Source organism: Lytechinus variegatus, chromosome 14, assembly GCF_018143015.1.
Source record: "Lytechinus variegatus isolate NC3 chromosome 14, Lvar_3.0, whole genome shotgun sequence".
Classification (NCBI taxonomy): Eukaryota; Metazoa; Echinodermata; class Echinoidea; order Temnopleuroida; family Toxopneustidae; genus Lytechinus; species Lytechinus variegatus.
The window spans coordinates 27,196,666-27,222,605 of record NC_054753.1 but is presented as its reverse complement, the minus strand read 5'-3'; the positions used below and the strand labels follow the sequence as shown (position 1 = coordinate 27,222,605).

Sequence of the window (25,940 nt, the reverse complement as noted above, 5' to 3'; positions counted from 1 at the left end):
CAACGTAAAGTCGGTTTATTAGAAGAACTGTCCAAATGCACTCAACGAATAGCAAAAATGGATGACATGACACCATGTACTGCAGAAGCAGCACCATTACTGCACCTACATACATATAATTCATCGTACTTGCTCTGTCTGTTTCCATAGTTTATTATTAAATGTCCGTTTTGAAGATTTAGATTATTCCAAAGAATAATTAGCTACAATGATAATGGATCGTGCGCTAATGATAATGCCAGTTGTGGTGTAGAAACCTGTATAAAAACTACAAAGAGACAACGCCACCCTTTAACCTGATAACACAGATTTGCTATCGGAGAGGCATCTTGTATGTTGCATTTTCCTTTTTTTCTGTGGTAATGGGGGAATCTTATGCGTTTGTCCTTTTACTGTAGCAAATCAGACTCTTTTCATGCTGTCTTGTTAAGGAAAGAAGGCAGTGGGTCTTCCTGTCTTATATATAAATAGAAAACACCTTAATTACTGCTGGATGCTCCCTGTTGAAATGAAAATAAAGAAATCGTTTAAGAAAATCCTTTATGAGAAATTGAAAGAGAGGGATGGCATTGCTGTACGTCATTTAGTATTTACCAAATATAAAAGAAATTCGTTCTTAGAGAAATATTTCACACGAAGATTTTATAATAATTATAAAGCAATTCGTTTTGACTTGGAGAAATATTTCAGGAATTTCAAGAAGAATTTATTGAAGTTATTGATGCGAGTCTACTAAAGTATATCTTTGACTAATATTGTATGACAAAATGTGCAAACGATGAAATACTTCTATAAATGTTGAATAATATCAATTCAGAAGACCTGACGAAAAGTGTTACTATTTGGTCTTTATCTTAACATTCCACGACAATTACAAATTACTTATCATACTATCTATATGCAAGGTTGCATGCAGGTGTATAATGTCGGGGGGGGGGGGTCTTTTCGACAAGGATTTGTGACGCAAATATCTGAAAGTAATTATGATCTCAGGATTTGTGCAACATAAATGTATAAAGCAAATTTGATCCCAGTTTATAAACAAAGACGCGCAGCAAGACGGCTTAATAAGGCGTGGTGGAAGAATCAACCATAGCTTTGACGGATACGTAACCTATCAGATTTCGACTTCCATTTACTACAGTATTATGAATGTTTGAAATTCGTTTCATGTATACTTACCATGCTTGTATTCAATGCGATAATCGGTATTCCAGTAAAAAATGGTATTAGAAGGTTTATGTGCATTTATTCGGGAAGACATTCAGTTGGCTTCTCCAAAGTACAGCCTGCGACACAGAAACAAACAAAACTACGTGAAACATAATTTGGCCGTACTCTTAACGGGCCACTTGCTTTGAAATGCAAAGCAAAAAAAAAAATACTTTCAACAATTCCTTTGTGAAAAGACAAATGCTGGGAATACCCAACTTTACTTCCGGGCTTTACTTTTGTCAAAAAGAGCTTGTTTGCAATAATTATTGTAAGTCCAAAGTTCAATTCAATTAATTCTTTAAATTCATTCAACGGACTCCTCCTCACGATACATTCATGCCCCGATACATTAAATCATCAGTTTATATTTGGCACATGGATTACTAGTATTGCGCTTATATATTATATGAAATTTCAATGTTATTCATGAGGCTTTATACTAACGCGTGCACACGTACGTGCAATCCTGAAATCTTATGGGCGCCGCCATTAATTTTCCATTTCGTCGAACTTCGCGCTGATTGCTGGATCCTTTTTTGGTCTCATGAAATCTGAGCCAATCACAACCATCGTTTCCTTACAAACATGAATATGCATGATTATAAAAGAGATTTTCACCCTCTTTCTTATCATATATATTTTGTTATGGTTCTTCGTTAAGAAATAAATTAAAATATCGCTTTAAATGACCTATTTTTCTCAAGAAAAAAATTAGTTGAAATAAGGTATATTTTAATTAATCATATAAAAAAATGCAACTTTTTTATGAATTCTTTAAAAAAATATATTATTCTAAATGATCATCCCGATCTTTTTCTCATTTACAATTACAAGTGTTAAATCAAGTCAGTTTCTCCCAAGGACGAATACGAGGGGGCAGGGGGAGAAAATTTAATCTACATTTTCCACGATCGGCCGCTTAAATATAATGCAAGGACAGGCTAATTTTTAAAAATATCTTATGTATTATGAAAAATGAACTCAGAGCAATTTTGGTAATGGTGATCAAGATGGGTATCTAAATAACTTATAGATCTACACAATTTATGTGGACGCGAGCTGAGATTTGAAGTATACTAAACTGAAAACAGGAAAAGGGTCCTGTTTATGACTGTTAAGTGACTAATGGAGAAGGTACATATCTCATCAACCAAATAATGCGAAAACAATAAATATTTTTGATATTCTGACTTGAGAACCTAACACTGAAAGTATTTTTATTACCAAGGATTAGGATATTATCTGAAGAAACAATTGATGCGCGTGAGAAGTGCGAGCTGAAATCTGTAATAAACTGACCCGAAAACATGTGGAGCGTTGTGGCCCAGTGGATTAGTCTTCAGACTTTGAAACAGAGGGTCGTGGGTTCGAATCCCAGCCATTTCCTTCAGCAAGAAACTGATCCACTGATGCACTCAACCCAGGTGAGGTAAATGGGTACCGGCATGCAGGAGTAATTCCTTAAAAAGCTGTGTGCGCTATGAACGCCTTGCTTAGCCTAACAGGGTGGATATGCCCAATATAAATACCCTATATTATTAATATTAATATGAAAAGGGAGCTGTCTAGGACTGTTTGCAGCTACCCATGCGGAGGATAAATAGTCCACCAACCAAATAATGCGAGCGCGAAATGAATCTTTTTTTATATTTTGACATGAAAGCTTCACATTTAAGCAGTTTTTGTACTAATGATCAGGAGGGGTATTTAAATAAACAATTGGTGCAAGCGCAAGCACGAGCTAAAAGTCTTTATATTTCGATCAGAATAATGACATTAAGCGGACATTTTTATTAAAAAAGCAAGATATACATCATTATTATTATTTATCATTATTTGAATTTATTTATACTGGATAAAACATGATCAGCACAGCTGTACATCATGGTCCTGATACAACAGATTCAAAATATGAATATAAAAACTACAATATTATTTCAATAACTATTTTCCATAATCGATAATGTTGTTTACGGTACACCGTGTGCATGGTGTGGAGTATTATAGAAACAGTGGATAGAAGAAGAAAAAATGGATAGACGAGAGGGTGGAAATTTGAAAGTAGAGTAATCTTTCTTTAATGTAGTCCTGAAAAGGACTGTAAACTAGAAGAGATTGATGAGTTGAGAACAGCTTTAGTAGTAGGTTGGATGAGGAGATGCTGGCTTGAGTCGACGACTGAGTAGAGATAATGAGTTGAAGCAGTAGAGAGACTCGACGTTTCGGGAATAATTGAATGATTTTTGTTTAATCCACCCTACTACTCAAGCTGTTTCAACATTAAAATCCAAACTGAAAGAAAGTTAAGTAACCATATCAATACAAAGTTTTTTTTTAATGTTTTTGTCAATTCAAACATTATAGATTTCGAGAAAAAAATCAAACAACGAAACAAAAATGGCATTGCTCGTGATAACCCCAATACTTCACATGTAATCCCGGACAGGCTCTGCCGCGGACGATATTTCTCTATATAAATCTCGCAATTTATCTCAGCTATTTTCTCAAAATTATTGATCTATAATTGTTCATATAAATTGAACATTTTCTCAATATACACAGCAGCAGGGTATTTTTATAGGGCGGGGAACGACGAATTAAGGTGGCGTCACTTTATCTCCATTGCACTACAATAATTATCAAAATCATTTCAGAAAATATAGCTTATATATAGAAACCTATGGAAGAAGACTTAATATGTAAAGAAACATGTAAATAAGCTCATGCATACACTATGTGACGTCAGGAATAATTTCCTTGTGGTCAGAAAGTTGGCAGAATTATAGTTGCTGCCATTTCAAGACGGAAATTAACTATATATGCTTCGTGTTTCTGAAATAAGTCTGCTACCAAATCAACGGTGTTTCAAAGAAAGCAAATAATCTAAATGCTATTTCTTGAAAGGACGTGCATGGACATTGGACGAATTTAATTGCAGGCATATAGTTAGAAAACATTTGCTTGGCTAAACAATAAGGTATTTTCTTATAAGATAGCTCCGGTCAACGAGAAAATGTCGGAATACTCATTTTACAGAGTAGTGATGAAAGATACAAATGCATTTTTACATATCTTGGCTGTAGCGTATTCTCATTACAAGAAAATCATTATTTTCACCTATAATGTACATATAACTTCATAAAAAAAAACTTCAAAAAAGTTTCGAATCAATTCGATCGAGTCGAATTCAAGGAAACTGTATCTTTGAACCAAATAAACACTTCAGACAACATCGATGAATGAATGCTCAACACTGCTATAATGTATGAATACTGTTTTTTCACAAATCCTTAAATTTCTTTTATCAGATGGCTTTAGGTTCATAAGTAAATTTTAAGAATCTGATCAATCGATTTGCGACATACTGGGCACTTGGCGTTGTCCCTCTCATATAGTCTCAGGGAGCAATTGTAACATGTTTGGGTATGTCTGCAAGGTACCATAACAGAGTCTTTGACGTCCTGAAGGCATATGATGCATTTCATCTTTTCCTTTTCATCCTCAAGAGCTTTTTGAGCCGTTACAAGTTTCATTTCCACTTCCTCGAGTTTCAAAGCAGTCCTCTTATTTTGTCTCTTATGCATGTCATTTATTCTAGTTTCACATTCAAGTAGGTTGAAGAGACTCTCATTCTCGTTCTTCAGAGTCTCCATTTCTTTTAGGATTTCAGAGAGTTTCTCTTTGGCTTTTATCATGTTTATCGTTTCATTCTGCTTTTCAGAAAGTTCAACCTTACTTTTATTGAAAGATGTTTGGGTATCAGTCAACAGGGGTGTGAATCCGGCCAGCATTTCATTAAAGTCTTCATTTCTCTTGCTTAGTTCAGCCTCCAATCGTTGGAGTTCCCACCTTGTCTCTCGGTGTCTTTCACACTCTCTACGTAACTTTCGTTTACAAGTTTTGATATCGTCTTGTAGGCCTAGTATAATGGTTGAACTATCTTCACCATGCTGTCTAGCATTCTGAGTGTTGAGGCAGCAGCCCATCCTCTCGATGTCTATCACATTCGTTGTCTATCAAAATCTATGGGCAATAAGTCTATTTCGTTCGGATTAAGACTTTCATTTTGCATGTTTTTTTCGACGTGTTCGAGGTTACATTTCGTTTCTCTCAGCTGAACCTCTACGACGTAAAGTCGATTTATTAGGAGAACTGTCCAAAGGCACTCAACCAATAGCAACAATGGATGGCATAACATGTACTGCAAAAGCAGCACAATTACTGCACATAGGGCCTACATACACATCATTCATCGTACCTGCCCTATCTGTTTTCATAGTTCATTAAATGTCCGTTTTGAAGATATAGATGATTCCAAAGAACAATGAGTTACTATGATAAATGGATCTTGTGCTGATGATGACAGTTGTGATGTAGAAACCTGCATACAAACTACAAAGAGACAACGCCATCCTTTAACACAGTTTTCTGGCATGTTGCATTTTCCTCTCTTCTTGTGTAGTAATGGGGGTACCTTTTGCGTTTGCCCTATTCAATGTAGCAAGTCAGGCTCTTTTCATGTTGTTATGTTAAGGAAAGAAGGCGGTTGGTGTTCCCGTCTTAATAAAACAACACCTTAATTATACTGCTGGAGGCATCCTTTAGAAATGAAAATAATAAGATAGTTTTTTATGAGAAACTAGAAGAGAGGGGCGGCAATGATTTACGCAATGTAAAAGCAATTCGTTCTTGGAGAAATATTTCACGAGAAGAATTTATAATAATTATAAAGCAGTTCGTTCTTGGAGAAATATTTTCATTTTTAAGAAGAAATTATAGAAATTATTGGTGCGAGACTACTTAATCTATTACTAGTTACAAGTTGGTCTATATCTTAACATTCCACGACAATTACAGATTACTAATCACACTATCTTAATGCATGGTTGCTGATGTATAACGGCGGGGGGGGGGGGGGGGTTCGTCTCAACAGGGATTTATGTGACGCAAAAAAAAATTATGATCCCAGGATTTGTGCAACATAAATGTAAAAAGCAATGTTGATCCCAGTATATAAACAAATACGAACAGCATGACGGCTTATTAACATGATTAAGGCGTGGTGGAAGAAATGGACCATGGCTGTGACGGATACGTAACCTATCAGATTTCGACTTCCATTTACTACACGTATAATGAATGTTTGAAATGCATTTCACGTATACTTACCATGCTAGTATTCAATGCGATAATCGGTATTCCAGTAAAAATCTGGTTTAGATATGTATATCAAAAGGTTTATGTGCATTTATTCGGGAAGACATTCCATTGGCTTCTCCACTGTAAGCCTGCCACAAAGAAACAAGCAAAACTACGTGAAACATAATTTTGCCGTAGTCTTATAACGGGCCTCTTGCTTTGAAATACAAGGCAAAACAAAAATTAATAAATAACGAGTAGCGAATCTACTTAATCGATTACTAGTTACTAGTTGATCTATATCTTAACATTCCACGACAATTACAGATTACTAATCACAATATCTTAATTCATGGTTGCTGGTGTATAACGGCGGGGGGGGGGGGGGGGGTTCGTCTCAACAGGGATTTATGTGACGCAAAAAAAAAATTATGATCCCAGGATTTGTGCAACATTGTAAAGCCTGCCACACAGAAACAATCAAAACTACGTGAAACATAATTTTGCCGTACTCTTATAATGGGCCTTTTGCTTTGAAATACAAGGCAAAAAAAATAATAAATAACTTTCAAGAATTCCCTTGTGAAAAGACCAAATCTGGGAATACCGAACTTTACTTCTGGGCTATACTCTTGTCAAAAAACGAAACCTGTTTGCAAGAATTATTGTAAGTCCAAAGTTCAATTCAATTAATTCTTTAAATTCATTCAACGGACTCCTCCTCACGATACATTCATCCCCAATGCATTAAATCATCAATTTATATTTGGCACATGGATTACTAGTATTGCGATTATATTATATACATTTTCATTGTGATTCATTAGGCTTCTATAATGCGTGCAGCAATCAATGTAGATGGGTATGTGTGTGCGTGGTGTGAGAGGGTGGATGGGTGGGTGTGGGTGTGCATGTGTGACGACGGATGAGGATGAGCGTCAGTGCGTGACGATGACACGATGCTGCATAAAAAATGCTTTTATAATTTTGTTTAAGTCGTGAGTCAGGGATAATCATTTACGACTAGCTAGGCCTACCATGAACCTTAATTTCAGAAAGAAGCCCCTTCCCCTCCTGACATAGTACTCAAATTGATGTAATACCGTGAATATTTGAAATTACACAGATTTTATCAAATCATGAACATAAACTCCATTGGAATCTTCTTCTGATTTTTCACATGTGTGTCTAGTTTGTTGTTATTGGTCTTTTTAGATAATTCATGGGAACTTCATTTGTTGCTGAATTAGTCTATCATGTATTCATTGTCACAGGTATGGACCCACGTTAGTGGCAGAGGGACGCCTGACGGGTGGCGATGTGATGACAGTCTTCTTTTGCGTCATGATTGGGGGCTTGTCTCTTGGTAACATTACCCCATCGCTCTCAGCTATCACCACAGCCAGGGGAGCCGCCGTCATTCTTTTCGGCATCATTGATGCTGTAAGTCCACAACTGATCAATAATCAGGGCATATTTTGGTTATTTAACTCTTTGTTCTTTATGCATTCTTTAATCCCTTATATGACTTTTGTAAATCATGATTCATATCTGGGGACATAATGGGTAAATGCCAACTTAATTCTAATTCAAAATTTATTGTCTACTCTATTCTTAAACAAAAATTCCAAACCACAAAGTCTACAATTCTACATTATATACATGAGGATCGCCACCTCATTTTGAAAATGATTTTAGATTCAAATTAAATTATTGGAAAATAAACATTCAATATGATTTGAATTTTTTCCACAATTGTTTTACCATTTATATTAAACTTATTTCAATGGAATGTCAACTTATGACACGTATTGAGTTTTCTGCAAAGAATAAGTTTCAAAGATTATTGAAATAATAGACAAATTACCTGATTATCATAGAATCCTATGTAATTATCTATACAATCTAGGTAACTTCTTAAGTAACTTTAAGCTTTGTTACTCAAAAAGTTTTTGACTCGAGAAAAAGAATAAAGAATTAGCCATAGTATCTAACATGATCGAGGAAATATATAGAAGGTAAGATGAATTGCATAATCATTTTACCACAGACACCAGAAATCGATGCTCGGTCCAAGAAAGGGGTCATTCCACCGAAGATGACGGGCAACATAGAGTTCAAAGGAGTGAAGTTCTCGTACCCCACCCGTTCCGATGTACCGGTTTTGAAAGGGGTAGATCTGAGTATTAGCAAGGGGCAGACCGTAGCCTTGGTGGGGTCCAGCGGATGTGGCAAGTCTACGATCATCAACCTCCTTCTCAGGTTCTATGATAAACTATCTGGAAAGGTAATCAATCAATTTTATCTTCATTAAGTTTGGTCTACAAAGGCAGTTCGTCTTCTTCGCAGAAGCTTTGTAATTGTCATTTGTCTACACTCCCGTTGGTCTCATTCTTATTCAGCGTAACACCCAGGCAGTCTAGTACGAACTGGTTGTAAACAAACTCGGGGTTTTTTTTGGTGTAGACCGATCGGAAATTAACCGCCTACCCATTTTCAAGATTGGAAAACACATATATGATCTTAACTATGGAAAGCCAGTGGTTTCGTCATCTAGAACGTAATTTCAAACAGTTATCAGTCACTGGTCTCACTGCTTTGAAGGTAGTACCTACATGAGGTCTACACACCGAAAAAATAGGATTTCCATGATCAACAAAATTGCTTTGATCAATTGAAACTATTTGTAAGAAGAGGTTGAGGTCATGGAGGTTCCCATCCTATATTCGTCTTCTTCTTTTATTCATTTTCTTCACCTCGTCCTTCTCTTCTCCTTTATTCTCATATCATATTTCTATAAACATCAGAAGGTCTGCGTGCGGTGTCATGCGAGTCACAGTGAAATGGCTTTTAATATGATTGTTATCAATAATTACGTTTGTTACCAGAGTTAACCATCTTATATTTTTATTTGTGCGTCTTCCCCTTTGAAGATTTCAATTGATGGAAATGAAATCACCGAGATTAACCTCCGCTGGTTGAGAGAGAATATCGGTGTCGTGAGCCAGGAGCCGATCCTCTTCAACTGTTCCATTGAAACCAACATATCTTACGGACGAGATGGGGTCACCAAGGAAGAGATCATCCAGGCTGCCAAGATGGCCAATGCCCATGACTTCATCTCTAAACTGCCAAAGGTAGGGTGTAAATGTATCATCAGGTATCTCTCTTCCCCTGCACCTGTCACTCTCTTTCTCTTCCTACATCACCTCCTCTACACTCTTAAAACAAATCAGTGAAATTGACTAGACCAGTAGTCAGCTGGGAGCAACTGATATGGCAATCACTGATATTCACATTTCTGACATATTCTAGTCAGAAATAACTCTGTTCTAGTAAAATATGACTAGAAACAGTCAAATATGACTAAAATAACAGTTGCACCCAGCTGACCCTATTAACTAGTCATTTTTGACTAATTGGTTTTTAGAGTGTAGCTCGTACTCTCTCGCTCTGTCCCAACATTTCAACAAATGACTTAAAATGAAAGGGTCAGCTCGGTGTAACTAGTTTAGTCATATTTTTACCAGAATAGTCATTTGTGATTACAAAAATATGCCTAGGCACATCAGCTATACCAAGCTGACTACTGATCTAGTAAATTTGACCTATAAGTCTTTAGAGAGCTTCCACCCCTATCTCCACCAAGGGTATTCCTTCTATCTCTCTACCATCGCCATATCCTCTTACGATGTAATTTACCTTGGGCAATATATGACATGTCTTCATTAAGGCATATCCTAAATCATGTAATTTCCTATCTTTCTGTAGGGTTATGATACAATGGTTGGTGAGCGTGGAGCCCAACTGTCTGGTGGTCAGAAGCAGAGAGTAGCCATCGCCAGAGCTCTGGTCAGAAATCCACCCATCCTTCTACTGGACGAAGCTACCTCAGCCCTGGACAGGGAAAGCGAGAAGGTCGTTCAACAGGCTTTGGATAAGGTAGGCCAGGGTTGACATGTGGAGGTATTCATCATGATCATGGTGCGGCTGGGGCTTGATAGGTACACACGGTAGGTTCCCGGTATAGGAAGATCTCCTTAAAAATGCACACGCGCGTCTTTGCTCAGCAACCGTGCATGCTTAAGCCAGATACTTCAGAATTTATGATGATGATAATTGGTAATATTTACTCGCTGTACACTGATATTCCAATTGAAACTCGTCTTGCACGTGCGGAAAAGACACCGTATTTCATCTTATTGTTTTTCATGACATCATGCAGGCAAAATAGCGTGGGTTCTATGAAAAGGACGAACCTTGCCCTCCCCTCCATTTACCGCGAATACTTCCCGGGTGTGGCAACCATGTCATTTGGCGATGCCTTTACATAGTGTTGCTACTATTGCCACTCAGGACTGCCCCTGTAAAGTGGAGTCAATAGTTGTTGCTCGGTTGTCGGTTGCCAATCCTGACACATTTCTGTAACCATCAATTAGGCAAAGTTAAGAAGATGCACATCATTTCATACTCAGATAGTGTTTTCCAACTTCCATATGAGCCCTACCGCAATGACCGTTGATTGATACGCTTAAAACATGTTTAAAGTATGTCTGGCTATTCCTAAATTTGACGTTTTTAAACTTTTCATACAGGCCTCCGAAGGTCGCACAACCATCGTGATCGCTCATCGACTGACCACCATCAGGAACGCCGACGTCATCTACGCCTTCGAAGGCGGCAGAGTCGTCGAGTACGGTAATCACGCCGAGTTGATGAAAAGAGATGGGGTGTATAAACAGCTTGTGACACTACAAACTCTCGATGGGGCAGGTACTACTTCTGTTCATTGTTATTTTTTCTGGTTAATTTTGGGAACAGAATGTGTATCATTTGTTTTCAGGTTTATATTTTCTTTATCTTGTTGTTATCTCATTAAAAATAAATGCGGTTTGATAATGAAAGGCACCAACGAGGGGAACTAGAATTTGGGATCATCACGATCATGTTGGTGTACAATGTACAACATCACCAATACTGCCGACCTATGACCAAGAAAACCACAGCATGTTGATGCGCTTTAAAAAATATTCGTAGAGGAAATCGGGGAATAATATCACCGGATAACTTTGCATGCTTCGGCTCGAAAATACCTGAGCTGAATCTGGAATCGACCTTATGCTGTGCTGACCTTGATCTTTTCTTGTATTTAGGTGAACCGTCCGAAAGTCTCAAAGAAAAGATGGCATCCATCAGTTCACCTACCCGCCAAATGTCACGGCAGGCATCCAGACAGGTCTCAAGACAGATGTCACGCCAAATCTCGAACGCCAGTAGTGGTAAAGGCAGTCAAGTCGATGAGGTAAGTTCATGAATACTTCTTCAATTTGTCCAATTGGAGGAAAAATGAACATTAATTTGTTATGCAGGTGTACAGTCGTATGATCCACATAATGTCAAAATCTCGAAACATACAAGAGGCAGTACACAGCAAAAACTGTGGTGTTAACCGGTGTACATAGAGGACCACACCAGTTATTTTACACCGGTATTAGATTGGTGATGTTAGTTTTACACCTATATGTGTTATTACAACACCTTTTGTTGTTACATTTACACTCTTTGATGTTATGTTTAATCGCTAGGGTGTAATTTTAACACCTCAGGGTGTAGTCCTCTATTAACACCAAATGGTGTCAGTTTTAACACCGCAGTTTTTAAGGCGACGAGGTGAGTTCTTTTTACTTCGTAATAATATTTCAGTGCGGACTATTATCCTGTGTTGTGTAATTCCAAATAGCTACAAACATTAAGTGCGGGCGTGTTACATTTTATATATAAATAAATATTAAAATCGATATCTGAATCAAGTCATGACAAGGCATCTAAAGCATTATCTTTTAGAAAGGAAGTAGTTTCGATACACAGTCATGCTTCTGTGTACATCATGTATTCTCTTGTGGACATTCAAAATGTTAGTCGACATACTGTCAACTGTGTTGGGTAATGTATGTTGGTAAAAACATCTATTTTCTTGGCAATTATTATCCAATTGGGTTTATTACCCAATTATTGGTTTTATTACCCGATTCGGGCAGATATTAACAAATATTTATGTTGACAGTATGTTTCCCATGTTTGGTTAAAATTTTGGCACTTTTTGCCCAACTATTTTAAGAGTGTACGTTTGGTCTTTAAAGCCTGGCGACGGAAAGGGGGGGGGTTCCAAAACCTTCGAAAGAATATGAAAATTACCGTATGATTGTGATTTTTTTATATGGACAGCCTCGGTCCCTGAAAAACGGACTACTAAAATTCGACGCTTCGGGAAATAATATATATCAAGAACTTATGTATTGCGTAGATTTGTTAATGATTAATCCTTACTTAGTTTTATTTAAAAAATGGAAATGAATGTATTTAATTTTATCAGGTATTATATGCTTGGCAGTACCTTCCTGTAAACCAGCATATTACAATCACTGACGAAGCTACACTATACTCTATATAACATGATAAAGACGCATTTAACAAACCATGGATTTTGAATAAATCAATTGAAATCAGGGTCAACATTTTTAAAATGAAATTATCAAAAGGCTTTTAAACATATATATTTTTTTACTTATTATCTACGCGTAGGAGGACGAAATAGAGGAGGAAGAGGTAGAACGAGCGAGTTACATGGAGATCTTGAAGCTCAATAAACCTGAATGGCCATACATTGTAGTCGGGATCCTCTTTGCCGCTGTTCTAGGAATTGCCTATCCAGTGTTTGCTATTCTATTCAGCGAGGTTGTAGCGGTAAGAAACATGCTTTGAGACGCAATAATGATTCCAGTTATGTGTATAATGTACTTCTGACGTTTAAAGTACTGCTGCTATCACCTCTTCTTCTACTATACGTCTACTTCTACTGTAGAAGTAGTAGTAGAAATAGAGGCACAGATAGGAGTAGACAAAGATGTAAAGGTAGAAGTAGACATAGAAGTAGAAGTATACATAGAAAAAGAAGTAGACTAGACGTAGAAGTAGAAGTAGAGTAAACGGAGACGTAGAAGTCATGCAGAAATGCACGTATGTGTGTAAGTAGTAGAATAAGTAAAAACAGACGAAGACATTAATAAATGTAGAAATAGTAATCGAAATAGACATATAAGTAGACGTAGATGTAGAAGGAGATGCAGACTTAGTAGGTGTTGAAATAGTAGTAGACAAGTAAATACATATAAGTAGACGTAAGACGTAACAGTAGAAGTAGAAATTGACGTAGTATTAGACGTAGAAGTAGACAAAGACGAAGCAGTAGAAGAAGACGTAAAAGTAGATGTAGAAGTAGTGTAGAAGTTAGGAGTAAACGTAGATATAGAAGTAGACGTAGCAGAAGAATAAGGCGTAAAAGTAGATGTAGAAGTAGGCGTAGATGTACAAGTTAGAAGTAGACGTAGATATAGAAGAAGACGTAGTAGACTAAACGTAGACGTAATTGTAGACATATAAATAGACGTATACGTGGAAGTAGACGTAGAAGTAGGAGTAGACGTAAAAGTAGAGGTAGACGTAGAAATAGAAGCAGAAGTATGAAAGTAGACGTAGAAGTAAACCTAGATCAGTAGGAGTAGACGTAAAACTAAAATGGAGAAGTAGACGTAGAAGTAGAATTAGACAAAGAAGTAAAAGTAGAGATAACAAAAGAAATAGCCGTAGAAGTAGAAGTTGAAGTAGACGAAGAAGTAGATGTAGACTTCTACTTCTAATTTCACTTCTGATTTGACTACTATGTCTAAGTTTATTTCGTCGTCAACTTCTACGTCTCCATCTATTTCGACTTCAATATTTACTTTTTCCTCTACCTTAACGTCTTCTTCTATTCTTCTACTCTTACTTCCACGTCTTATCCTATTTCTATGTCTTTTTTCGGCTACCTTTACTTCTACTACGCCTACTTCTACTTGCAGCTCTACGTCAAATCCTACTTCTTCGTGTTCTTCTACTTCTAAATGTACTTCTATTAAACTTTAGCATCTAATTCTTCTGTTTCTACTTCTGTTTCTACTTCTATACTACTACTACTACTACTACTACTACTACTACTACTACTACTACTACTACAGCAACTACTACTACTGCAACTACTACAACTACTGCTGCTGCCGCTGCTACTACTACTACTACTACTACTACTACTACTACTACTACTACTACTACTACTACTACTACTACTACTACTACTACTACTACTACTACTACTACTACTACTACTACTACTACTACTACTACTACTACTACTACTATTACTACTATAACCTCTGCTTCTAATAGGATACTGCTGCTACTTTTGCTGCTGTTGTTGTTGCTACTAATACTACTACTACTACTACTACTACTACTACTATTACTACTATTACCTCTGCTTCTAATAGGATACTGCTGCTACTGTTGCTGCTGTTGTTGTTGCTACTCTTATTCTGATTTATATCTACAACTACAGACTAGTGACCTTTTGATAGTAATACTGATCAAGTATGAAAGATCTCTTCTGTGTTACTATGTCGGCGCTCTTTTCTGCTCCGAACCTTAATCTGCTTTCTGATTCATAACTTGTAGCTCACTCCAAGACAGAATCAAGGACCAATCATCGATCTTGTTTCGTTTTCTTTTCAGGTGTTTAGCCTCCCTCCGGACCAGATAAAAGAAGAGGCAACCTTCTGGGGTCTAATGTTCGTGGCCCTAGGTGGCGCCCTGTTTGTTGCTCATACCATGACCGGCATATGTTTTGCTGTATCCGGGGAGGACCTGACCCTGCGGCTCAGACGTAAAGCTTTCTGGACCATACTGCGTCAGGTTATTATCAATGGACACCAACTTACCTATAGGTTGGGGAGGGGCAGAGTGCACCGAATGAGAGCAATTCAATTACCTCCTTTTGTGACTAGGAGGGGGGGGGGGATTTGCCAGAATATATTGTGATGGCTGCTTCAGGAAATGACGAATGCCGTTGAATTTCTTTCTTGGGGCCAGTTGTTAGGAAATGTTTTCCCCTCATGACGAGGTCTTCCAGCTACCTCACTGTCAAGGGAATCACTCAAACAAGTGTTCAATGACGGAATAATTCAGAATATATATATATGAGAAACGTGGAGGGAGATATATACTTAGATCAATAAAGAACTTATGCATTCTATTGTTAAATAATATTTGATTATTTTAATCATTGAATAAAGTAATTTTAAAAGTAATAGATACGTTGGCAAATTCAGAAATTGTATCGCTTAACAATGAAGGTATGAGTGATATTCTGTCCAATTGACTAAAGGGAGCTTTCAGAACAAGACGAAAGTAAAGAAGATTTGACATTTAAGATTCAAGCATGATCAGTCCAATAAAGCATGTTCCAGTGTTCAGTCTCCCAACAGTGGGATTGAACATGCTCAGATTAGTGTCAATATGTGAACCTTCCGTTCTCTCTATCTCCCGACCTGTTTTCTACATTACCACGATGGTACAGTCACACAAACGAAACAGATTCCAAACCCCGGATCAAAACCGACCAATGATATGTCATTGGTCGTAGTAGCTTTGATCGGTCTGGAACCGGTTTCGTTGGTGTGATTGTGGCAAAAAGACACCACGGAATCATACGACTATGTTCAATGCAGGAACTACTATTGCTTTGTTGCAGGACATTACTTACTTCGACCAACCTTCTCACAGCACCGGTGCATTGGCAACAAGACTTTCATCCGATGCATCCAACGTGAAAGGGGTAAGACTTGTCTTCAGTTGGGGGAGCGTTTCAGGAAAGGACTTGTCGGATGTATATATCAGCCAATCCAAATCAATTGATTGATCAGCCAATCCAAATCAATTTTTTAGAGATGATCCAGAGGCACAAAGCTATGTTGGTTTATGGGCCACTTCTAAACTTTCTCGCGGAAATACTATGATTGCATACAAAAGTCATTGGGGAATATGAAAAAGGCAAGCTTGATAAGGATTACCTTTGACAAGATGCTAAAATAATCGGTGAATATATTCTTGTTTAGTAATAAGAATCATGGTAGTATCATAATACAAGTATAATTCAATTTCATTACAGCTGACGAAATATATCGAATGCCCAAATCGCCACCCCTCTTAGTACTAAACTTTCCGTAAAACAGACGCACATTTCTGTCCTATTTCAGGCAACGGGAGTTAGGTTGAGCACCGTCCTGCAGTCTTTGGTAACGATGACTGCTGCAATGGCTATAGGCTTCATCTTTGGATGGCAGCTAGCCCTCCTCATCTTTGGTTGTCTTCCGTTGCTATCGGCAACAGGAGCCATTCAGATGAAGGTGCTTCAAGGAGCGCAGGCCAGAGACAGGGCTCTTATTGAAGAAAGTGGAAAGGTAGGGTAATTACGATGATGTTGGTTATGATAATGATGATGATGATTATAATAGGATGATGATACTAATACTGATACGGTTGTTGATAACGTTGTTTCTCTTTTCTTTGAATTTCTAATGCTAGGACGATGACGATGATGCTATTAATGATGACGATTGTGCGCGGCGCTTATTGTTATTTGTGTTATCTCTATGGCGTCCAAACGAATGTGTCCCTTATTGCCAAAGATGATGATGATGATGATGATGAAAAGAAGAACAAAAAGAAGAAGAAGAAGAAAATAAGATTAAAAGAAGGAGGAAGAGGAGGAGTAGAAAGAGACGAAGAAAAGAAGACGAGGAAGAGTAGGAGGAGAAGAAGAACAACAACATAAAGAAGAATCAGGATGACCTCTCTAACACGTAACCTTTGTACCGTCTAAATTAGATAATTATTCTACTCCATCATGTCAATTGTAGATTGCCGCAGAATCGATCGAGAATGTCCGCACTGTTTCGGCTCTTAGTTTAGAAGACAGAATGATCAGGAATTACTCAGAGAAGTTGGAACAACCATACAGGTTTGTATTCCACAAAATGTGGTCAGATCACTTCCTCCGTATGAAAAAGGGCGTTGAATTGGAGAAGCTAAACGCCTTAAACTCAAATGGTATCATTTCATATCGTATTCATGTCTTTAAAGTCCATGCTAATTACAATCCAGTCCGAACGTCATCTGCGACAAATCGGATGTGTCAGACCTATTCTTAAGCTACTTGTACATCCAGTAATTCTTACTTCGGTCCTTGACGATGAGTGTCATTTGTATATTCTCCTTCCTCATTCGCCTTCAGACAAGGTAAAATCAACAGCCAGATGATAGGTCTAGGGTTTGGTGTATCCCAAGGAATGATCTTCTTCGTTTATGCCGCATCGTTCAGGCTAGGAGGGTATCTGGTCTCCATTGGCGAGATGAGTGGGGATGATGTTTTCAAGTAAGTATCGGGTTATCAAATAAAATGATAGTTTGATTCTTAGAATTGATAGATCAGTAGACAGATTGGCGGATGTGATAAAGAAATATAGAAAATGTGATATTCAAATATATATTTGAAGAAAGAAATCGACATATATTTTATATATTTCATAGAGAGAGAGGTGGCAAAGAAACCCAATCATTTCTTTAAAACAATTACTACCCTATTTTTGGAAATGTGACAATATGTATTTGATAGCTGATAAATTACTCGAGTGCTGCATAATGTTGGGCGAATGATTGGGTGAGCATAGTCTAGTGTGTGGACATGAGTATTAGCGGTTGTGCTTGCCGTCGTGTGCGGGAGAAATGCAAGAGAGGATGAATACGTTCTTTTCCCGTCAAGCTCATTAAAAAAACTGTTTTGGAAGATCCGACTTGAACATAAAAATTATCATCATCACAATCACCATCAATATCATCATTATTATCATTATCATCGTCATCATCATCGTCATTATCATCATTATCATCATCCTCATCATAATTTTTATGGTTTGGTCCTCTTTTTAGAGTTATCTTTGATGTGGCCGGTACAGGAATCTCCCTAAATAGATCAAGCTATGGTTCTACTCCCAGTTTACACGATTTGCTCCACATGGTCATAATCATGCACTCATCATTGTCATCATCCTCATCATCTTCACCGTGGTCATAGTCGACGGCGTTATCATCGTCATCCTCATCATCTTCATCGTCACCTTCGTCATCCCGGCACTCCTAAGTATCATTCAGTGACTTGATTCTTCGTTATTCTATGTAGGGTTATCTTTGGTGTGGCCTTTGCGGGGATCTCCCTGGGTAGAGCTATGGCTCTACTCCCAGACTACGCCAAGGCTCGCCATTCTGCAGAGATAATGCTTCATCTCTTTGCTACCAAGCCACTCATTGACAACTACTCCACACAAGGAGAAAAACCAGTAAGATTTTCTTTCTTATTTTTAAGAATCAATTTGTTAGATTCATTTCAACTCTCAAGTCCTACCCACAATACAAATAAACGTTAATATTGTTACAGTCCCCAACTAAAAATGTTACATTAACACGGCTTCCTTTTTTTGGACCCCACGACATTTGCCCCATGCGAATATTACGCCCTGATGAATATTACGCCAAACTATAGGCCCAAACTCAAACCAAAGGTTTACTTTGATTATACCACTTGATCCGAAACCCTACCACAACTCCCATTGTGTGACCAAAACGGCAATGCTATATCTTCAAGTAATACAGAAAATAGATATTGGTATCACAACGGCAAATCTTGGTTACCATCCCCTTCCCCGACCTCAAGAAGATATTGTAGACCATTGGGTTGTAGGAAACGAACGATATAATGAATTAAATTTCTCCTCTAAATGCATAGAAACAAGTGGAGGGAAGGATCGAATACAGTAATCTCAAGTTTGCCTATCCAACAAGATCTGACGTCACCATCCTCAAGGGATTAAATCTAACCATCAAACCGGGCCAGACTGTGGCTCTTGTAGGAGAGAGTGGGTGTGGAAAGAGTACTTTGGTATCACTTCTAGAGAGATTCTATGATCCAGAACAAGGCTCTGTGGTAAGATATCAAACTTATACAACATATGGGATGGATTAGAATAGATTAGATGAGATAATAGATTAAAATCAAACAACTCCAGACTGTAGCCTTGGTAGGAGAGACTTGGTGTTGAAAGAGTACTTTGGGATCACTTCTAGAGAGATTCTACGATCCAGAACAAGGCTCTGTGGTAAGATATCAAAATTATTCAATGTGGGATGGATTAGATTCAATTAGATTAGGTAAGATAAGAATAGATTAAAATTAAAAAACTCCAGACTGTAGCCTTGGTAGGAGAGACTTGGTGTTGAAAGAGTACCTTGGTATCACTTCTAGAGAGATTCTACGATCCAGAACAAGACTGTGGTAAGATATCAAAATTATTCAATGTGGGATGGATTAGATTAAATTAGATTAGATTAGATAAGAATAGATTAAAATATAAAAAAAACTCCAGACTGTAGCCTTGGTAGGAGAGACTTGGTGTTGAAAGAGTACTTTGGTATCACTTCTAGAGAGATTCTACGATCCAGAACAAGGCTCTGTGGTAAGATATCAAAATGATTCAACAGGGGATGGATTAGATTAAATTACATTAGATTAGATAAGGAAAGATTAAAATGAAGAAAAAAAATCCAGACTGTAGCCTTGGTAGGAGAGACTTGATGTTGAAAGAGTACCTTCGTATCACTTCTAGAAGGATTCTATGTTCCAGAACAAGGCTCTGTGGTAAGATATTGACATGATAATAGGACAAAGGATTAAAGTGAATTTACTTTTTAGACTATATTGAGCAACATTTATATCAAACAAGGACACACTCTAGCTATGGAATGATAGTATTGGTTTGGCAGTGGTATCCTTGACCCCATGAGAGATTTTGATCCAAGAGAGGAACCAACGTCCACGTCGAGGAAAACTGGCAATCATGTCTTGAGTGCACGTTTCATAAAAGAATGCCAACTGTTGTAACTTTGCCGTAACCGTAACGGCAACTTCCATGGTAACAGGTCTCAGCAGTTAATCACAAATTAAGGTTTTCATGGCAGTTTTCATAATGGTAAATTCGAAAAAGATGTATCCTTTCATGAAACAGGCCTCTGGACTGTGTATTTCCATTCTTTTATTAATGTAATTATTAATACGAATAAAATAAAATGAAGTCAAGATGAACCTTTGAAGACGTCTCTCTTTTAGAAACCTCTATTTGTATTACTCGTTTGATCATCAGTTTCACAATGGTGATTGCTTAACTAAAATCATATTTCTTCGGATAGAGTGTTGACGGAAAATCGATCAAGGACCTTAACATCCAGTGGCTTCGAGCGAACATGGCGATCGTGAGTCAGGAACCAACCCTCTTTGCCTCATCTATCGGGGACAACATCCAATATGGCGTCGACGAGCCGATGGCCAAGGCGGATATCGAGAGGGTTGCCAAGATGGCCAACATCCATGACTTCATTGCTTCTCTTCCTCTGGTAAGTACTGCCACAGTCACGCCAACGAAACCGACTCCAAACCGACCGATGGTCAGCCATCGGGTAATAACGTACTAACTTTGGTCGGTCTGAAATCGATTCGGTCGGTGTGGCTGGAGCATATTTCAGCAACGGGATATATTCTCTGATTAAGCTACTCTCCATTAGGGAAGGGGTTGACTTTTTGCTATAGCTTTTTTCCCGAATGCGTTATGATGTGCCACAACAGCCACATAAGCGAAAGCGATTCCAAACTAACAAACCCTGCTGGAGAAATTCCTTGCATGCGCTGAGCGCCGGTGATGGTAACTCGAACTTAAGCCGGGGTAATAATATCAGCGCCTTGTATCCCTCTGGCAAAAAGCGCTTTATAAATCCAACTATTATCATTATTGTTAATTCAATTTCTCTATTTTCAAGAGTGCAACCATCAGTCTGTTTTGAGTGTGTTTCGTTGATGTGACGGTATCGTTATTGAGGATTATGTGTTTACGAAGGGCTTGGGGATAGATGAATGTACTGATTTCTAGAAAGAGTTACTGTATGGCACGACGACCAAAAAGTCAATGAGTTAACCCTATCTATAGGCCGGGGTATTTTGGGAGTTCTTATGGCCGGGGGGGGGCCCTCCCAGGCCCATCCCCCCCCCCTAAGCACGTGGGTTGCCTTGGGCATAATCTACAAAATTGTATAGTAATTTATTTCATGCGAATCGCTATTAAGTAATTATGCTAATTTATGCGTAATTAGTATGCGAAATCATACTTTTCCCTCTAACTCCCTAAATAAAGCTCCAAATGTACTAATTTTTGGTACAGAAACTCTTTGTGGTGTCCTTAACAAGTGTACATGAAAAAAATTGTGATATCAAATCATTTTCTTATGTATTATATTGTTTTTTGCAATTTCTTATGTATTTCTTTGTTTTTTGACCTTTTGTTTTTCATTGTTTTTTCAATGAAATTTGTTGGGGACTCTTCTGTGATCATAAAAAGCATAAAATGAATACATTTAGACTAAAAAAACTAAAAATAATCATACATTTATGAATTTTGGTTGAAAACACAATTTGCATTGACTTTGTACACGAAATCACGTTTTTGAGCAATTTTCAGTCTGACATGCACTTACATAATGTTGCGTAATTTCGGAACCACGTACCCGGGTGATGCAAAATTGGTCTCAAAAGTTGCGCAAGACTTGAAAGTAAAAAGTCAGCGAGCGGCGCGGTCAAAAAATTTTGCACGGCGAAAATATCGCGCGATTCGTTGAGGGGGGGGGGCCTCCGAGGCCCCCCCCCCCCGGACGCGCGTTTCCGTTTTACACCCTGGCGAAGGCATTTTCCGGAAAAGTAGCCAAAAAGCGACTAGTGAAGAGTCTACACACGTCGCTGGTTGCATGCAGCGTGCGACACAGGCGAGTCCACCACCGCATTCAATTTGCACAGTTACTGATCAGAGCACAGAATTCCTCGGCACTTCATGTACAAAGAGAGCGGCAGTCAGGAGTGAAATCCGAACATGCTTTTGCAGTCGCGTTGTGTTTATGATAGTTTTTTTTTTCTAAAAATAAATTATTAACTAAATGAATTGAATGACAGACAAAATCAAAATAAACAGATACTTATAATGGAAAGACAAATTGGATTGATACACTTAGAAGCTGCCGAAAGATAGATATAGAAGACTGATAAATAGATAGAGACAAGATAGACAGATAGATAGAGAGAGAGAGAGAGAGAGGTGGATAGATAGAAAGAGAGAGAAAGAGGGAGAGATGGATGGATAGATAGAGAGAGGGGGAGAGACAGAGAGGTCGATATATAGAGGGAGAGGGGGGGGGAGAGAGAAAGAGAGAGAGAAGGATAGATAGAGAGGGAGAGATGTTGTAGATAGAAATATGGACAGACAAAGAGAAAGAGAGAAAAAAGACAGACAGATGCTAGAGAAGGAGAGAGATAGAGAATTTGAGAGACAGATATAGATAGATGTTAGATAGATAGAAAGATAAAGAATGAGAGAGACAGAGAAGATAGACAAATTAACAGATAGATAGATACATAGATATATAGATAGAGAGAAATAGAGAAAGACAGACAGATGGATAGATAGATGGATAGAGAGATAGATAGAGAATTTGAGAGATAGATAGATGTCAGATAGATCAAGAATGAGAGAGTAGAGCGACAAATTAACAGATAGATACTGTAGTTACATAGGTAGGTAGAGAGAGAGAAATTAAGACAGACAGACAGATGGATGGATAGATAGAGAGAGATAGAGAATTTGAGATAGATGTTAGATAAAGAATGAGAGAGACAGAGAAGATTATTAGATAGATAGATAGATAGATACTGCAGTTACATAGATAGATAGAGATAGAATTTGAGAGATAGATATATAGACAGATAGAGAGAAAGACAGACATCAGCAAATCGGCAAGGCAAATGATCAAGGCAAACATTCGTATTGAACCTGGAAAGTATAAGCTCAGCTGCATTTGCAAGTATACGGTATGTTCTGCGGATAACTTCGGTGCGGACTTCGGATCGCGCGCCCAGCTGATAATGTAAACAAACGTAGACGTAGACTCTTCACTAGTCGCTTTTTGGCTACTTTTCCGGAAAATGCCTTCGCCAGGGTGTAAAACGGAAACGCGCCCCCCGGCCTAGATAGGGTTAAGGATGGTGGAAGCACTGAAGCGGGCAAATTTGGAGGAGGGGTTCAACATGGTAAATAGCCGATTAATGCGAGTGAGAGAGTAAAGCCGTCAATTCAATTCAATTAAATTTTCGTGGTTAATCATGTTAACCATATTCTAAATTGAGAGGGGGGCATGAAAAAATCCGAAGAAATGATTGGTTTTGGATATGGAAATTATGTTTTACCCAAATGAAATAGCAAATTTTGTTTGTAATACTCTTAAAATATTGTTTTAGATAAAAAGAAATACTGGCTTGTAGTTTTTCGTTCTAAAGAATGTGCATGTCAAATTTCGTCGCAATCGAACGAAAAGCAGCAGAGATCACAAAGGGGAATAATGAAATAATGTACATTTTGACGAAGATTAATTTTTGTCTCCATTTTTTAAAGGGTTACGATACTCTAGTAGGAGAGAAAGGAGCCCAGTTATCTGGAGGTCAGAAACAGAGAGTAGCCATCGCCAGAGCTCTGGCTAGGAATCCACGGATCCTACTCCTTGACGAAGCTACTTCAGCACTTGATACGGAAAGTGAAAAGGTAAGAATTGTCAGTTTTGTTTATTCATAAAGCCTATTTTTAGTTTTTTGAATGATAAAGGCAAAAACTTCAAAGCCCACTTCCGTCATACTTGGGTACCGGTAGAAAGTAATTCCTCAAGAAGCTGTGTGCGCTGTGAACGCCTAGTTTTGCCGGGTAATATAGGAGCGCATTGAGTACTTAACAAGATGGATATGTGCGGAACATAAATACCCTATATTATTTTACTTAAGTGCCTATCATAGATGTTGTCATGTGTTATGGGCAATATTATAAAAATGTCTTCCTTTTTACACTTCTTTGTTAGCTTTCCTACTTAAAACATTTTCCATCATCATTCTGATATAATTTGTCTTTTAGGTCGTCCAAGCAGCTCTGGACAACGCCATGAAGGACCGGACATCGATCGTCATCGCTCATCGTCTCTCCACCATCCAGAACGCTGACGTCATCGCCGTACTAAGAGAGGGCGTCGTCGTCGAGAGTGGTAGCCACCAAGATCTCCTGAAGAAGAGGGGGCACTATTATACACTCACAGGGGGACTTGCTGCTGTTAGTGACGTCGATGAGAAGAAATCGATGACGCGTGATTAAGTTTGAGTCTGCGTCGTTTGTAGTCTCAACAAATTTCTTTTCAGGGTGGGGCTGTTATAGGCCTACTTGGAACAAACAGCCAATTCGCAAATTCGCAAGATTCAGATCAGAATAAACTCAATGAAGACAAAATAATTGCAGCTCACTTCTATCAGTTCCTGCTACATTTTCCTTCAATATTATTTTTATGTAATATCATTTGACTGTCTTCATTATTTTGATTATGTATTCTTACCTCAATTGTATTTTGTTTATTAATTTTGTTGAACGTAAGTTAATAAAATCTTAATCTAACAAAGCCAGGTTATTTAGACCAATCTCGGGGGGGTGCATTTTTTCCTTCATATCAGTGGGTGTGCCACAATCACAAGAGGGCGCAATGATGATTCAATTGGGATCTTTTGCAATCCTCACCGACGCTAATATTGGGGTCCCCTAACACAAAAGTTAACGCTTATTCATACACTTGATTTTTAAGATTGATTGTACATTATAGTCAATAGAATCAAACGTAGAAAACTGCTCTACAATCAATGCTAAGCTTTGTGTTACAGGGGGGTTACAGGCCCTACAAATCTGCTTTTCGTGTGCAAAATCCTTTCCCGCGACACCCGCACCATACATACATGTATATTACGACTGATGGCTGGACATATTCGAAATGCAGGACCTAAAATAGATTATCGCATGGAAAAAAAAGTGGTTTTTCAAACAAATCGAGTACATATTGAGTGAGGAAAAACTTACTGAATGAAGGCTTAGATATAGATCATTACAGTCCATCGAATCAATATTGCATTTAATGTGGATTATTGGTTGATCACTGGCAATTGATTTCATGGGTCAGATCAACCTCTTTAGCCGAAACCATTTCTGTACACATCATATATGCAATACGTTTGAGCATGGTTTGAGCTTACGGGTTTCTTATGTTCTATTGTTTACGCCTTCTACACAAACGATATGCCTCTAGCACACGGTGTAATGGGCATTATGTTTTACTTTCCCCAGAAATGGGGATTAGATTCAAATTCCGGGGGGACCACTTCCATTGATGAGTGGATAGCACGCGCGACCATGGGGTTTCGAAAAGCACCGTAAACAATGGAAGCAAGTCTTTTCCAGATTATGAAAATGCATCTCTTAATTAAGTATTTGGGTTGTGACACCCTACAAGTATTGGATATATATCCCTTTTTCAGCATTTTAAACATCGTTTTGACACCCTTATAACGTTACATAGGCCTATACGTAACATACTTGCCCACTCTGTCCCCTTTTACGCATGGTCGCTCCTGGTATCCACTAATCAGTGGAAGTGGGCCCCCCGGGCGGCCTCTCGAGCTCTAGGAGGAGTCAAATGTGGCTTTGGAAAGTCGT

The 25,940-nt window shown here is 38.1% G+C and overlaps 1 protein-coding gene across 1 annotated transcript in view; it reads left to right on the top strand.

Moving 5' to 3' along the window:
- LOC121427619 (ATP-dependent translocase ABCB1-like) overlaps positions 1-25,066 on the top strand; it is a 42,085-nt gene extending 17,019 nt beyond the window's left edge. The window contains exons 10-26 of the mRNA XM_041624114.1: positions 7,629-7,797; positions 8,405-8,641; positions 9,288-9,491; positions 10,126-10,296; positions 10,950-11,127; positions 11,508-11,656; positions 12,937-13,098; positions 14,959-15,138; positions 15,977-16,060; positions 16,482-16,685; positions 17,145-17,245; positions 17,519-17,659; positions 18,464-18,620; positions 19,067-19,264; positions 20,524-20,727; positions 23,820-23,966; positions 24,327-25,066. Coding sequence (XP_041480048.1) covers positions 7,629-7,797; positions 8,405-8,641; positions 9,288-9,491; positions 10,126-10,296; positions 10,950-11,127; positions 11,508-11,656; positions 12,937-13,098; positions 14,959-15,138; positions 15,977-16,060; positions 16,482-16,685; positions 17,145-17,245; positions 17,519-17,659; positions 18,464-18,620; positions 19,067-19,264; positions 20,524-20,727; positions 23,820-23,966; positions 24,327-24,560 — 2,920 coding nt within the window. The 3' untranslated portion in view covers positions 24,561-25,066. The remainder of the gene's footprint in view (positions 1-7,628; positions 7,798-8,404; positions 8,642-9,287; positions 9,492-10,125; positions 10,297-10,949; positions 11,128-11,507; positions 11,657-12,936; positions 13,099-14,958; positions 15,139-15,976; positions 16,061-16,481; positions 16,686-17,144; positions 17,246-17,518; positions 17,660-18,463; positions 18,621-19,066; positions 19,265-20,523; positions 20,728-23,819; positions 23,967-24,326) is intronic.
- The last annotated feature ends 874 nt before the right edge of the window (positions 25,067-25,940 follow it).